This window comes from Bos grunniens, chromosome 9 (genome assembly GCF_055505025.1).
Source record: "Bos grunniens cultivar Pamir isolate PY7600 chromosome 9, Bosgru_T2T1.0, whole genome shotgun sequence".
Taxonomy (NCBI): domain Eukaryota; kingdom Metazoa; phylum Chordata; class Mammalia; order Artiodactyla; family Bovidae; genus Bos; species Bos grunniens.
Window position 1 is genome coordinate 75,761,106 of NC_141173.1, and position 17,065 is coordinate 75,778,170.

Below are 17,065 nucleotides of genomic sequence, written 5' to 3' on the forward strand. Positions count from 1 at the left end.
AAGACCTGGGTTCAATCCCTGGGTCAGGAAGATCCCCTTGGGAAGGAAATGGCAACCCACTCCAGTACTCTTGCCTGGAAAATTCCATGAATGGAGGAGCCTGGTAGGCTACAGTCCATGGGGTCGCAAAGAGTCGGACACGACTGAGCAACTGCACTGGTTGGTTCACTGGCCTTAAGCTACAAAGATCAAAGTAATATATTTGGTATGTAGAGTTTTATAGCAAATTTGCTAGTCCTCTAAAATATTATAAGCATTTTTTTCTGTAAAAGAGAAACCTATTTGAAGGCGTCTGGACTACTGAAGTTCCTATTAGTAATAATGATTTCCCGGTATATGAATAGAGCTGGGTTTGCAGACACTGTAAGCAACACACCAGTCTATTCTGACTTGGTTCTGGTCAAGCCATGCTCTGGGAATTATCTGATTTAAAAAAAAAAAACAACCATTAATTGTCCTTCTAGTGATAAAACCATTTGATAATGCTTTGGGGATAAACATTAAGTTGTATAAAACTGATAGTACTGCAAATAATATCCGTCCGCAGCAATACAAAGAAATATTCTTTGGTAGAGATACAATTGATTTCCATCCTGTAGAAAAGATGACTCCAGCATTTATACCTATAGAATTGTCTTACAACATATTAGTCAGTTTGGCATCTATTAGCAAATCATTTCAGCATTCCTGATTGTGTGTGTGTGTGTGTGTATGTGAAAGAGAGAGAGAGAAATCTCGACTTTTCAAATTCTCCTTATCATGGACCAAGATGTTAGAACTGATCCTCTTAAACAGCATATGTGTTTTGAAATGTTTTTCACTGCAAGGGGAAAACACCTGGATTATTCAGAACTCTGAAGACATGAGTTTGACTCCCTACTCAGCCAGTTGATTTATTCTGGCCAAAGTCAAATACCCTTCTCCAAGGAGGAGTTTTCTCAACTGTGACATATAGAGCAACTACACTGCCACATCTATGTATTTTCTGGAGCACATAAGATAATCAAAAGAGGACTCCATTGCATAAAACAACACACATTTATATTATCACCCTCATGTAGCCACATGACATCACCTACACACCGGTGTGAACAAACTATAAACCTGGAAAACACTCAAGAGGTAGGTAAGAGCTGCCATGGCCCCAAGACAGCAGGAATCAGGCTCCTGGTCCTCGATAGCCTCAGCTCTAAACTTATCTTTGTCACAAGAAACTGTTTGGAAGGACTGATGCTGAAGCTGAAACTCCAATACTTTGGCCACCTGATGTGAAGAACTGACTCATTTGAAAAGACCCTGATGCTGGGAAAGATTGAAGGCAGGAGGAGAAGGGGACGACAGAGGATGAGATGGTGGGATGGCATCACCGACTCAATGGACATGAGTTTGGGTAAACTCCGGGAGTTGGTGATGGACAGGGAAGCCTGGAGTGCTGTGGTCCATGGGGTCACGAAGAGTCGGACACGACTGAGCAACTGAACTGAATGTGATATCAAGAGGTACTTGACATGTCATAGCCTAGGTTTCCTTAATTCTTTGGGGGTGACTTTCAAATAAGAAATAGGAGTAACTAAGATTTTGAAAGGACAATGAATTTTCCAGGCAAGAGTACTGGAGTGGGTTGCCATTTCCTTCCCAAGGGAATCTTCCTGACCCAGGGATTGAACCCAGGTCTCCCGCGTTAACAGGCAGTTTACCGTCTGAGCCACCATGGAAGCCCAATTTAAGGCCAGTGCTACCCAAATAAAGTGATAGCTTCCTCAAAAAGAGGGCTTCCCTCATAGCTCAGTTGGTAAAGAATCTGCCTGCAATGTGGGAGACCTGGGTTTGATTCCTGGGTTGGGAAGATTTCCAGAGTATTCTTGCCTGGTGAGTCCCATGGACAGAGGAGCCTGGCAGGCTACAATCTATGGAATCGCAAGTGTTGGATATGACTTAGTGACTAACCCACGATCAGGCAAATACCCAGTTTTACATGGTTTGGAGTCAACAGTCAAATGGCCTGACATCCACTAATAATTCACTAGGGTAGTTCCACTCTGTTTCTGTCTCTTATGGAGTGCGTTGCCATTTCCTTCTCCAATGCATGAGTGAAAAGTGAAAGTGAAGTCGCTCAGTCGTGTCCGACTCTTAGCGACCCTGTTGGACTGCAGCCTACCAGACGCCTCCGTCCATGGGATTTTCCAGGCAAGAGTACTGGAGTGGGGTGCCATTGCCTTCTCCACTTAAGAGGTCTTAGAAGAGACTAAAAGTGTTGGAAAATACTAATGCAATTGGTCAGAACTACTTTTAGAGCCTTACTGTACCAAAGAATATAACTTGCTTCCTGTATGAATCATATACCAAAGGCAATTGCTTTGCCCATTGTTGATTACCTATTGTAACAGAAAAGGCTGGTATGTAATGAAATGTTTACTGCTACACTGTGCAACTCCTGAAGCATTTAAGTTACACAGATTGGCTCTGCTAGGATTTCTAGTAGGAGACTCTAAGAACATTAAAATTTTTTTTTCTCCTCTCTTCTCTGTCTCCTAAGAAGACTGCCACAAGGTAGCCTGGATTCTGTATCTTTTAGTTTTTATATTTTCTTCAGAAAAAAAATTACAAAATAAAACACATTAAGATGTTAGGTACTCACTTTAAATTTTTGTTGGTACAATTCGACAAGACTTTAAAATCAGCTTTGCCTTATACCCTGTCTCCTTCTCTAATAATCTGACACATATTTTGATGGGTTCCTTAAGTCAGCATCTTCAGCCAGAGATAAAGGCCAATATAGAAAAACAATGAAAGCAGTCAGTGTATTAGAATCATCAATGGATTTTAAAATAAGTTATCATTTTGCTCTGCTTTCCTATTTTTCTTTTATGCCACTAATAAAACTTGCAAATCGAACTTTGCTCCCTGAAAATAAGGGGAATCTTTCTTAAACAAAGCCAGTTTCCCTACTTAACTATATCCAGTTTACAGGATGGTGAGGCGGTTTTCTTCAAGATGTACCTTTCCCAAGGCTGTTGGTAACCGGTTTCTTCCTGATACCCACAAAGCTGTAGTTCCTGCAACATTGTCCACGCCCACCTCACTTACTACAGTCTCAACTCTCATCCTGCCTCAGGCAGAGTGGGGTGCTGCTCAAAGGGAACACTTGGGACAACTACTTGCAAAGCAGAACCAGTTGGTACCTGTTGGTGGAAACTCGCATATTCATTGGGCTTTGTGCTTGTCGATCTCCCACTGCTCCACAAAGAAGCCGTGAACCAGTTTTATCCTGCAAACCAGAAACAGGAACTGAACGGGCCGCTAACCAGGCCTCCAAAACAGGAAGCAGGGGACAGTCCCCGTAGCCACCGGAGGGGAACTAATTCGTAGCAGACGACTCCCAGAAGGCTGGCAGCAGCCAAGGCCACTGGTGAGACAAAGCCAAGTTGTGTGCCTATAATTAGGCTTCACCTAGAGGTGGAACCGACTGTAACTCTCAACTGACGACTCTATGAAGCAGACCAAAGGTGACCAAGTTGAGCCAAGGAGCCAGGAGCCTGGGAAGCAGGATCAATGATGACAATCTGCACTTGACTATTTAGGGTAAGAAATGAGTGCTCTACAAACAAGTGTACTTTGTGTTTTGGAGTTTTCTTTTTAGCTTTGCTTTTTTTCTAATTTTCTAGTAAAATCCTTTTTGGAAAATTTTGCCTCCAAGAAAGCAAGAGGAGGCACAGTGCTCCGGGCTCCCACAGGGTGGCAATGATATGCCAGCAAAAAACACAAGCGTGTCTCCACTGGGATAATTTTTTTTAACCCCTTCCTAAACTAGACCTTTTTTTTTTTTTTTTTTTTTATGAGTTTGCCAATATTTGCTCTTTTGATAATTTTCTAAGGCTTGTTCCTTGGTTGAAGAAAGACTGACTGGAAGTGGGAAGGGGCTTGTAGGTGGTCTAGATCAGAGGTTCTCAAACACCATTCTGTTGATTGGCATGATAGAGTTTTTTATCCATCATGGCGAAATAGGAAAAATAAAATGCATTTTCCCATATATTTACTGTATGTAAAAAGCTATTCTTTAAGATTATGTTTCCCTAATTTAACATTAAAAAGAATGTCTTTTTAAGAAATAGTGGCAGTAGTTGGCTGGTTTTTGAGTTTTCTTTTTCTTTTTAATATCCTTACTTGGAAAAATAAAATCATGACAAATTCATGTCAATCTTCAACTTTTTAAAAACCAGTTCATGGGAACCACTATTTAGGAAATACTGACACCACCTTCTCCAAGTATATGAGACAGTATGGATAAAAGCTTCATTGGATTTAAAAGCAGAAGATGCAGAAGTGGGCTGGAAGATTCTCAGGAACTTCTCATTCTGAGATATACAGGATACAAAGGTTATGTTTGCTTTGTTTTGTTATCAAATAAGATTGGAAGTCCTAGGGAGCTGTGCTGGAAGCAAGTGAAACCAAACCCAGAAAGTTCAGATGCCTGTCCAGTGACATGGCCAAATAGGAGACTATTATCACAAGCAAGGCAGGAACACTACACAGATGAAAATATAAAGGCTAAATTCTTAAAATTTTGACCTGCATATGTTTCCTTCCTGTTCCCCACTGCTGCTACTGGGTGATAGGCTGAGTAAGAGATTGCAATCTACAGAAAGCCTGCCTAAGAGAAAGGCCAGGGGATACAATGGTAGTTTGGGTGAGGGGCGGGGGGCGCGGTGTGGAGGCAGGGAAGGGGGAAACAGGCAGCCATTCAATTGTGAGCCCCCTAAGAAGGAGTGAGGTGGCCGTGAACAGAACACTGTCCCTGGGTCTTAGATCAGCTGGAATTCAAAGACCATAAATAGGTTTGGAGGGGGTGAAGGTGAAAGTGTTCCTAGATCTCCTGCTGACATCGCTTCCTCCTTCGCTGAACATCCTTCTTCCTCCCTCACCGTCCCTCACCTCCCTCCTCTCCCCAAAACTTCCCAAGCCTTCCTTTGTCCCCTGCCTCACCACAGCCTCTCCTTCCAACACCATCAATCCAAAGTGATACTCCTACATCCAGCCAAGACACTACCAGAAGCTAGGTAAATACATGTTACCAATTCTAACTCAGGGCAAGATGGACTCAAAGTCTCAGTTTTAGGTTGGCCAGCAACATAATTTTACTGCTTAAATAGACAAAGGGGCTCCAGACTTCAAGTACATTGAGTTAGGAGGGCTCTTACAGGCTAGACCCAAATCTAACCACCATCTATAATACTGTTTCTAAGAAAAAGTGTGCTTCTGGTTCTAAGCAGCAACCTTAAATCATTTAGGCTGAATGAATGAATATAACTCCTTTATGGTTCAGTTTTCTCATAAGCAAATAGGGGAATAATAAAGTCTATCCCAGCTATACTTTGCAAAAGTAGTGTTCATTTTTTTTAAAAAATTTGATTCCCTGCCATTTGGGGCCTATCTACCTCAGTGGAATAGCTCTGCATCACTAACTTCTGTATCACTGACATTTGTATCACTAATATCGCTTAGCTTTTCTAGAAACTTACTGTCTACAATGCAGGGGTCTGGGAAGGGGTGTTATTAGCCTGTCAACCGACATCTCTGAGTGATAGTCTTGTATATATGATGAATTTTCATAAAATATTGGATAGAATATTAGTTTCAAGATGGAAATGAAAGAGAGAATGACAAGGGTAGTCAAAGAACAAACTTGATGATAGTTGAACAATAATCAAATAGGAAAAATCAGTGAAAACCTGTAACTGCAATCTACTCTTTAGAAAACCCCCGTACACATAAAGAGCAGAAGCTTGTAAAAATGTAATCAAACTACTTCAACGCCAACATTCCATTTTAAATGTTGAGGCCCTTGTAAATCCTCCTTGTTTACCATTCTATCTCAGGTTAGGGGTCACCTCTGACCCACCCTTCTTCCAGTTTGATTCTAGAGGCTACTTCCTGGAAGCCCAAAGCATTCTGCAAGGATGCTCACAATCAGGAATCTGCACTTGAATCTGTGCTGCTCACCAACCCTGAGCTCCTGGAGATGGCAACATTATATATACACGCGGTTCATTCATCTCTAAAAACTGAAGTGATTCCTTTTTAAATCAATACTGCTATAATTTTAAAGTACAGAATTTAGGGCTGGAGGGAATCTCAGAGACCAGTTATTACAACTCTTCTCTGAGATTTTAAATGATTTGCTCCAGGCAGTGGCACCCCACTCCAGTACCCTTGCCTGGAAAATCCCATGGACGGAGGAGCCTAGTAGGCTGCAGTCCATGGGGTCACTAAGAGTCAGACACGACTGAGCGACTTCACTTTCACTTTTCACTTTCATGCATTGGAGAAGGAAATGGCAACCCACTCCAGTGTTCTTGCCTGGAGAATCCCAGGGACGGGGGAGCCTGGTGGGCTGCCATCTATGGGGTCGCACAGAGTCGGACACGACTGAAGTGACTTAGCAGCAGAGAAGAACCAAGACCAGAATCCAGATCGTGAAACTCTTGTTCAGATGCTCTGTCCTAGCCCACCTTGCTGCCTTCCTTTGCAAACTCATAGGATTACATGAGAGAATCCTAGAAATTTACTTTCATCTCCCCTCTCTCCCTCCATCCCTGATCCAATTGTTTAGGCCACTGAAGGAGACAAAGGACCTTACTCAGAATTACATGGTTCAGAGCAGAGTCAGGATAAAGACTCAGACCAAACTAGAGGGATAAAGTTCTTCCCACTATGTCATAACGATTCAACTTTAACGTGGCAGTAGTAGATGTAGAGAAGAGGTCAGCATGGGGCCAAAATCTTACCAGGCCTGTTTTTGCAAGGCCTGCAAGCTAGGAATGGTTTTTCTATTTTTTCCATGGTTGAGGAAAAAAAAGAAAAAATCAAAAGAATATCACTTTGTGAATAATGAGATATAAATTTCATAAATCTGACAACATCCATTAACCAAGTTTTGTTGGAATACAGCCATGATGATTTATTTAGATCCTCTTTATGGCTCCTCTTGAGTAACACCTGCAGAGCTGAGGAGGTGTGAGAGGCACCTCCAGGGAAATCTAAAACGTTTATGCCATCTGGCCCTTTACAGAGGACAAGCAAGTGCTCTCTTAGAAATCAGAAGTTGAGTTCTACTACTGTTCACCTTGGCCTCCCTCAGTTTAGAAAAACAAAACCGATACCATTTTCATTCTGTCACATCTTCAACGTTTTCTTGCTGAATGAGAGATTTGAGGGTTTGTGTCACAGGCAGGGGTGAAACTGGGGCCTGCCTTGGTTGAGCTCACCAGTGGGATGGGACAGAGCGGGCCCAGAAACACTGGTCTCCCTAGAATGTGCCCTCCTCCCCACTATTCCACATTGCACACAATGGCTCACAAGGTCCCTGCCAGCTCTCCACCACGAGTTTGATGTTTCCCTCTCTTAATTCTGAGAATAAATCAGTCCAGCTAAATGGAGGTAGCAAGGGTGAAGCCAGACCTTTTAGAGTCAGGCACCCAAAGTGGGACCCTCCATTGACCAGTTGTTACCCATGACCTTGAGCCAGTGATGGAGCCCTTGGTTTTCTCATCTAAGAAGATAGCTAAGTACTTCCCTCATGGGCTTGTTTGGAGTATTAAATGAGATACATTTCAAATGTCTGGTACCTTCTAATCTTTCTCTCTCCCTTTCCCAGAGATAGTATTTGGAGAATAAACATTACATGAACCTTGTTAGGAAAGTCTTTCAAGTTAGCTTAAAGATTATTTTATAAAAAAATACCCAATCTATCAAAACAATAAAAATAGGCTTAGCATTTCATTGGGTGTTTTCCTCATATATCTTTCAGTTCTTTGAAGCTTTTTCCAAATTATAATCCAAAAATAAAAATGCTGTAATTTTTAGAAACATTTATGTAATTTTTATAGCAAGTCACACAACCAAGCTAAACTATATTCTACCCATTTCCAGTTATGAAGACTAAGACAGTAAAATACACCAGAACCAGAAAATCCTAGTTTATTCAATCTGGCTTCCTTAACATGAAATTCTTGTTCTTAAAATATTCAGTTTTGGCTGAATTCCAAGACTGAAATAAGCCTTCTTCAGGTGTTCTGAAAAGACTGAAGAGAATCAGAACTGGAAACAAGATTGGAATATAAAACCTTCTATGTGATCACAATGCAAGAAACTTATTGTCTGAAAGCACCATTAAATCAAATTTTATGCCCACACTTATAAAAAAATAAATATGTATATATATTCTCAACATTGGTTGTACAGGGTGCTAAAGGTTAATTTCAATAACATGCTTTTATCTCTAACATTTGCTAACAGATAGCAAATTGCTTCAGTCCCTTGAATTGCAGTGACACTTTCTGAAATCTGTAATAGGCTGAAAAGATTTTTTTTCATGAATTACTCTAGCAGTCACTTTAATGGGCACACTTTAATGGCCAATCTAACTTAGTTATTAAAACTGGGTATCAGCGTTTTACATAATGTTAAATTATCTACTTGCCAGCCCATAGGGGTATATGGAGTCATGAAAAATAGACTCTGCTCTTTTTCACCAAAATTCCAACAGAGATATCACGCAAGTTTAGTGTTAAGTTAAAAAAGTTGCTTTTGAAAGTAATTACTTGAAAATTCAAATTGGTAGGAGATGGGAAATCAAGCCACTAAACTTCAGGGAAAGGGAGCTGGGAAGATCGTGACATAACATGCAAATTCACACAGATCCGCTCTGCGTGCAGCTGGCTGCGTGGCAGAAGTCAGAATTTTTGTACTCTCAAAAGTACACGGAAAAAAATGAGGACATCTTCTAAAACAGGCACAGGTATATATAGAAGGAAAATGTGGGCCAAATCTAACAGAAGAGAAACCAAAACACTGAATAAGGCAGGGCTGACTGGGACAAATAACTCGCACTGCAGGGGAACAGAAGTTCTTCAAGAGGACCCCACGCACCCCGGGACTCCCAGCGCGGGCCGGCGGCCGGGCGGTCAGACTCTCTGCCCCGAGCTGCGAGCGCCCCGAGCAGTCACGCAGCGCCGCTCGCTGCCCCTAAGGTGGGGCAAGAAGTAAATAAGTAAGATGCTCAATTGCTGCCCAGAAACTGATCGATTTTTCCTATGGGGGCGGGGGGGTGGGGTGGGAAACAACAGCTTTCCCTTTGCGGTGGCCCCTGACCGCGGAGGCTGGGGCCCTGCATTGTTAAATCGCACGCACCTGCATTGTAAAATCGGTCCAGCACCGCAGTTTCCCCAAAGTCCAGTTTCCCAAAATGCAGGGTCTCCAGGGCGGCGCCCACCGTCTCGCACGCCTCCCGCAGGCACTGCAGGGCCTCGCTCTCGGCCACCACCAGCTGCCCCTGGCTCGCCTCGTTGATGACATAGGCCACCGTGGTCCGTCGGCCGCCTCCGCCCCCAGAGTTGCCCCGGCACCGGGTGGCGCTGCTCCCGGAGGTGGCACTGGGACACCCGGCGCCGGGAGCGGCGGCACTTTCCACGTTCCAGAAGCTGCCCGGTGGCGGCGGTGGCAGCTGGTTCTCCTCGCCCTCGGCCGCCGTCGCCGCTCCTCCCCTCCGGTAGCTGCCGCCCTCGGCGAAGGGTGGCACGGAGAAAGTGATGCCCTCGCCCGCCTCCGCGCTCATCTCTCCCGGCCGGACTGCCGCGGCGGCGTCGCCCGCCCAGCCGCACCGTCTGGCCAGCCACAGCTCAGGGCTGCTCCGCGCGCGCCTGGCTAAGCAGCTGCCATCCCGCGTCGCGCCTTCCGCGCCGCGCCGCCGCCTCCTCTCCGGCGCCCTCTCCCCCGAAGGGACGCCGCTGCCCGGCGGCGGCTCGCCCCTCCTCGGCGCCTCCGTGGCCGCGCCGCTCGCCCGCTGCAGGGTGTAGAGTACAAGGGGTGGGGAGGCCGGCTGAGCGGGAAGGGACAGCGCTTCCTTTTCTTGGCCGGCGGACAAGTCGGCTCGCGAACCTGCTAGGCGGTGCGGCTCAAGGGCGCCGCTCTCCGGGTGCGGTGCGCCCTGGCCCCCGGGGAGCGCGGTCCCGGCTCCTTCAGTGCCAGGCACCCTGGGAGGGGCCGGGGAGTGCGCCCTCTGGGTGGGGAGCTACCTGGCCAGCACCTCGCGGGCGGGCAGACTCCCTGGACCGCGTCCCGGAACAGCGGCAGCGGCCGCCGAGAGGATCCGCCTCCTTCCTCGGCGGCAGCTCCCCTTCATCGGCTCTATTTCCTCCTCCTGCCCCGGCCCCGTTCTCTTCCGATCGCCGCGGCCGCTTCGTCCCGGCACTAGCCGGTCGCTCGAGTCTCGCCGCTCCTTGCAGCCGCTCGCCAGGTCCGCCACCGGCTTTTTGCCGCCCACTCGTCGCGGCACTGAAAGTCTGGGCCCGCCCCGGGGGAGGGCGCTGCTGGGAAGCTCGAGTCCGGACGAAACCGACCGCGTCGCGGCTCCCGGACCGCAGCCCAGCCCGGAGCACCGCGCGAGGCCAAGGTTCTCCTCCGTCACCCACTGGGCTCCCCACCCAAGATAACCTGGAGTAGGCAAAAGCCCGGAGCGCACGCGACTATAGGATGGCCCCAAAAAAAGTCTCTCTTGCGAATACTCGGGTCTTCTCAGCCAGCGCCAGGAGGCACGCGCCACGTTCCCCGTAACCACGGCGCCCTCCTCCGGCCGGTGCCGGCCTAGCTCCGCGATGCTGTCGGGTCCCATGTGAGGCGCGGGGAGCAATAGGGCAGCGTGGGGAGACCTGCGTGGCGCTAGGCCCGAGGATTTTAACTACGGTCCTGCAGGCGGCCTCAACTGGAGAATGGTGTATTGGTGACAGTGGCTCTCCGGGAGTGGCAGGCTGAATTTATCGGGTCTGCCCCTGGTAGACGTTTTCAAGTTTTCAATCGCTCTGCTGTCGTGAATGATTAGCTCCAAGTGCTGAACTGTATAGCATTTGCGTTCCCATTTGAGTTCATAAAATTTCCCCCAACACACCGTATACTTACTTGAGATAGAAAACCGGTTCTATCCTGGACTTGGCAAATCATCTATCTGCCAGATGAAAGAGGGAAATTAAGCAATTACTTCAGTTTTTTTTTAATTGCACTAGGGGTGGCGGTGGGGATCGGGGAATGCCTGGCTTGCTTAAGAGCAATCAGAGTATCTACTTATTTGAAAAGTAAAAACATATGTGCAAGTTCTCAGAGAACTTCTCCAGAATGCTATAACTTTAGGAGAACCAGTGGAACCTACAGTGAAATAACGAAACAGGTTTGGACTTTCAGGAACCGAGATGATTAAGTTCTATGAAAAAGGTAGAAGAATACTGCAAATTACATACAAGCTAGGCGGGAAGCGGGGATTCCCTGGTGGATCAGTGGTGAAAAATCCGTCTGTGCAGGAGTGGTGGGTTCTGTCCCTGAGTGGGTAAGAAGGAAATGTCAACCCACTCCAGTATTCTTGCCTGAGACATCCCATGGACAGAGGAGCTTGGCAAGCTACAGTCCATGGGGTTGCAAGTATCCCACATGACTTAGCGACTAATCAACAGGGGGAAAGGAGGATGAAATAGTTAGGTAGGAAAGGGTTAAAAGAAGAAAGGAAATAATGTGGGGAAACACCTAGCAGCTGAACAATTGTGTCTGCACAATTGTATCCTCAATGAAGCCAAATGACCTTAGCTTTTTCTAAAGATTTGTAAAATAATGGAAGTAAACTTATAATAAGGAAACTGAAATCTATGGGATCCACATCTGCTTTTAAACTTGATACCATAGGAAAATTTAGATATTTAATGAATCGCTGATCATACAGAAACAAAATATGGGTGGATTGCTAATCATTATATGTCCTTTAATATTTCCAACAACTTGTAAAACCTCCAAACTTCTGTGAAAGTATACAATCCTCTACCCCATCCTGACCCAAAACAACAAATGCAGGAGAGTCTTTGGGACCATATCTGGAAAATTAGAATGCCCAAATTCTCAAATAGCATTTAACTACACAAATAAGGCCCAAGAGTATTCATAAAGCTATTTTCTAAAAACCATAATTTTTAGACTACGTCACCTTTGCTTCCTTTCCAGATTATTTCAGAGCCATCATTCATACACGATTTGTTTTACTTTGGCCACTTAGTTTTATTTAGACTTGATTTAATATCTTCAAAGATGTTACTGATTACTGGCACCCAAACTCCAATACAATGTGGAAGAAAAAAAAAAGCAGTTCTTGGTCCCAGGGCTCTCCCACCTAATCAGGCATGGTTTAGCTGATTAATCGTACACAGCCTTCTTTAAATGAATCCAGATTAAATTTACATTTTTATAGCTGATGAACAGTTCAAAGTGTATAAATTCAAATAATTCCGTTCACAACTCAAATTGAGTCCTACACAAGTCAAATTGAGTAGGCAGGGACACCATGCTGAGGGCATGGGTGTGGTGCTGAAATCCCCATAGCCTTCAGTTTGCCATGCCTGCCTCAGGGCTTGTGGGTCTGGAGGAATGAAAGCTTTTTTCTAATTGGATCACCCAGAGGTTGCTTTTTGCAATTCATCTGTGTATAAGGAGCAGGGTTTTCTAATCCAAAAGCACATCTAACATGGTAGTGGTTGACAGGAGAGAAATCATTGCCTGGCTGGGCTTCCAGGTTTACTCTTAAAGAGATAAAAGGGAAAACTTTAAACCTGAAATGGACAGGTGTCTTCTAGCTAACAAGCTTTTACTTTAGGTGACAGATTTGCCCCTTTCTCTGCATCCTCAGGTAGATAAATAAGAATATTATATACTCTTAATTCCAAAAAGTATTAAATGCTATGTACAAAACAAGGTAAATATAATTTTAAAGTATCAGAAATGAACAAGGAAGCTAGTAAAAGGTATCAAGCAGCTAGGATAAATTAAAAATTTGATTGCTAAATTTAGCTCTGTGCTTTGACTGTCAGAAAGAAAACACATAAAAGTACATAAAAATGTACTTAAAAAGAAAACACGTGTGTACATAAAAGTACACATATTCCTATGAAGAGTCAAGTCTTAATCTGGCACTGAATTCTATAAAGACTTTATTACATAGACTCTGATATGGAGGACACTGGGCAATACAATGCAGTTGAATATGGATTGGTAACAAGTATATATGTTCTTCAGACTTAGATTTCATATTTTTAAAGACAAGGTCATAATATTAAATATTAATTCAGTAAAGGCATTTCAGAGGAATATGTCAAATACAATGCTTTCTAGTTATATCAACTTAAAAAAACAGGAATTGAGGGGATTACATTGTTTATTGCAAGCTCACAAATTGGCCTTCTGCATCAGGGACAAAAAGAATTCAAGGAAATAGAGAAGTAACATATTGTTTAGATCCTTACCACAAATAGAGGCCTCGGTAGAAGCTCTTGGCAAAGACTAAACCATACTGAATGCATGATAGAGTTATAATATCATGAATAGTCTGTGACATCTTTATTTTTTAATTATTAAAATTTATTTTGGCCTTACTGAGCATGTGGGATCTTAGTTCCCTGCTGCTGCTGCTGCTAAGTCGCTTCAGTCGTGTCCGACTCTGTGTGACCCCAGAGACGGCAGCCCACCAGGCTCCCCCATCCCTGGGATTCTCCAAGCAAGAACACTGGAGTGGGTTGCCATTTCCTTCTCCAATGCATGAAAGTGAAAAGTCAAAGTGAAGTCGCTCAGTCGTGTCCGACTCTTAGGGACCCCATGGACTGCAGCCTACCAGGCTCCTCCGTCCATGTGATTTTCCAGGCAAGAGTACTGGAGTGGGGTGCCATTGCCTTAGTTCCCTGACCAGAGGTCAAACCCATGCCCCTTGTAGTAGAAGCATAGAGCTAGAACTACTAGACTATCAGGGAATTCCCCTGTGACATCTTTATACTTTAAAAAGGCATGGGAGCCTGAGTCTGAGATGAAGGACCTTCCAGACCATTAAGCTACATGAATTTTCTTTGTATCAGTACAAACTCCTAAGCACAGGTGTTTCTGTAATTATGATACACTGGGAAAATTCTCTGTGTTCAATGGCCCTCAGACTCACACTTTCATCTCAGCAATCACATGTCAGTCTAACTCCACCCTGTGCCCTTAATCTCTGGTGTTATTAAGAAGCTGAAAACTTCAGGAAGCAGATTGGCAGCTGTGATGTATAATATAGAACATTTCATGGAAAAAAAAAAAGCATGGCAGCAGAGCTGAAGTTTACTGGTTGAAATTATATCCTCATTCAGAATCCATCACACTTCCACTTAGAGATTATCCTTGGGACACCTTTGAGAACACCAACAGGTAAAGGTAAAAATTTTTCCTGAAAAAGAGCTAGAGAAATATAAAGGAGAGATTTCTGCTTCCGATTATAACCAGTTTAAATAATACCGATCAACCCTCTCACCAGAGAAGACTAAGAATGCTGGATAAAATTTAAAATAGAGGTATCAAAGAACTAATGAGAGAATGAGGAGCTATCTGACCAGATTCTCGAAGAAAGGACAGGGATTCAGAGGGCGTGCTTACAGTTGGGGCTGCTTTTGGCTTGACAATTTTTATGAATCTGAATTAGGCAACTGGGAGGCCGAACTATATTTTTGACACTTGGAAGGGTGCAAAAAAAGCAAGGATGATATAGTTTAGAAGTAGGTGTGAACTGGACACAAAATGACCCTTTCATGGATAACAACTCTTCCTCCAAACATCTGAGCAACCCACAAATCTCAAACCCTGAAACTGGATTAAGAAAATTCCAGGCATTCAACAAACAAAATTCACTCCAGAGGAAGGTGACATTATCCTGGACCGTGAATTACTAATATAAGATCCATGGATGTAGACAAACATTTGAACGCATGGAAGAATGGTAGGGTAGGAGCAAGAATCTGAATCCAATCTTGCCTCAGCGCCCTGTTCCTGAGTTCTCTTCTCTAGATCCACTCTCCATTTGTATCTGCATAGTCTGTACCTCCGGAGGCTAACCTGTATGAATTAAATCAATGGGCTTCCTTGCTTTCTGTTTACCAACTGGGTTTGGTCAATGGGGAGTCTAGGCAGGAGATCTGAGGAAGGACGGATATTGTGACTCACGAGTTATGTCAGGCTGGCCATGTTGCTCAATAGGAAGTCGTTTCTCTTCTCAAGGTGGCAGATCCTACAGGAAGTACACGATTTCATATTTGTCCCTCATCTTGTCCTTTGACACCGAGAAATGATGATGGCTCTGAAGCTGCTAGCTCCGAGTTCACAGCTCTTTAAAGCTTCTCTGTAACTCCTCTACACCTTTGCAATTAGTCTTTTTATAAATAAACCCATCTTAAATTGTCTTGGAAACAAATCAAGATCATTCTGTCATTTTTGAGAGTGCACCCAAGTACTGCATTTTGGACTCTTTTTGACTATGAGGGCTACTCTATTCCTTCTAAGAGATTCTTGCCCACTGTATTAGATACAATTGTCATCTGAACTAAATTCACCCATTCCCATCCATTTTACTTCACTGATTCCTAAAATGTCAGTGTTTACTCTCCCTTGGACAGCAAGGAGATCAAACAACTCAATCCTAAAAGAAATCAAACCTGAATATTCATTGGAAGAATTGATGCTGAAGGTGAAGTTCCAGTACTTTGGCCACCTGATGCAAAGAGCTAATTCATTGGAAAATACCCTGATGCTGCGGAAGAATTGAAGACAGGAGAAGAAGGGGGCGACAGAGAATGGGATGGTTGAATGGGCTACTAACTCAATGGACATAAGTTTGAGCAAACTCCAGGAGGCAGAGAAGGACAGGGAAACCTGGCATGCTGTAGTCCATGGGGTCGCAAAGAATTGGACACAACTTAGCAACTGAAAAACAAATTGGCTTGTATCCTTCTGAGACTCTACTAACTACCGTGAACTTTTAGAAAATGGAAAACTGATGTAACCTCTTTGAGTTTATTTCTTCATCCATAAAAAAGTGCTGGATTAGGTTAAACTGAAAATCGTTTAAAGCTCTAATGTTCTGTGTTTAAGTATTCAGTTAGAATAGCATTTCTTCTACCGCAATGAAAAGTATAAAGAATGAAAATACTACTGGGTAACCAGACAGTGGATGAGGGAATGTTATCTTTATAGAAATATTTCATGTAATACATATAGAGTCTAGTTCAGTTCAGTTCAGCTCAGTCTCTCAGTCTTGTCTGACTCTTTGCGACCCCATGAATTGCAGCACAGCAGGCCTCCCTGTCCATCACCAACTCCTGGAGTTCACTCAGACTCACGTCCATTGAGTCAGTGATGCCATCTAGCCATCTCATCCTCTGTCATCCCCTTCTCCTCCTGCCGCCAATCCCTCCCAGCATCAGAGTCTTTTCCAATGAGTCAGCTCTTCGCATGAGGTGTTCACCATTTTGCAACTCAGTAAATTTGGATTCAGGTATGGATGATCAATAGTTACTAATATCCCTAATGGAGAGATAACCAGAATTATCATGTGCTTCCTGATAGAAAAACAGACCACCAATTATGAGGTAATCATAGCAAAAACAGTAGGTGTGAATCTCATCAAAACCCCAGAATCCAAAGCTGAGATTCAATATCTAATTCCAAGAAATACATAGGACCATAAAGCAGGTTAAAATACTCAGGAGATGCAGTGAGTAAAACCTAGATAGTGGGAAATCTACAATCAAAGGACTCATTTTAATTTTTGCATAATAAGTTACTTCTGCTGTAACTGACGCCAAGTTCATTTTCTAGTAATAACATGATCAAATGTGTCTTAGAGCCATTTCCGTTTGGAAAAATAACAAGTGCCCATCTCACCATGCTAACTGCTTTATAGGCATATCTCACATTTTTATGATGAGGACTCCAGGAAGCCAGAGGGAAAAGGTTACCCGATGTCAGATAAGTGAAGTGAAGTAGTGAAAGTGTTAGTCGCTCAGTCATGTCCAGCTCTTTGCAACTACATGGACTGTAGCCTGCCATGCTCCTCTGTCCATGGGATTCTCCAGGCCAGAATACTGGAGTGAGTAGACAATCCCTTCTCCAGGGAATCTTCCTGACTCAGGGACAGAACCCTGATCTCCTGTATAGAGGGCAGATGCTTTACCACCTGAGCCAC

At 44.1% G+C, this 17,065-nt stretch overlaps 1 protein-coding gene across 1 annotated transcript in view; it reads right to left on the reverse strand.

The window, feature by feature from the left end:
• Positions 1–10,607, reverse strand: part of MAP3K5 (mitogen-activated protein kinase kinase kinase 5) — a 231,858-nt gene extending 221,251 nt beyond the window's left edge. The window contains exon 1 of the mRNA XM_086318002.1: positions 9,190–10,607. Coding sequence (XP_086174128.1) covers positions 9,190–9,613 — 424 coding nt within the window. The 5' untranslated portion in view covers positions 9,614–10,607. The remainder of the gene's footprint in view (positions 1–9,189) is intronic.
• Positions 10,608–17,065: the final 6,458 nt, after the last annotated feature.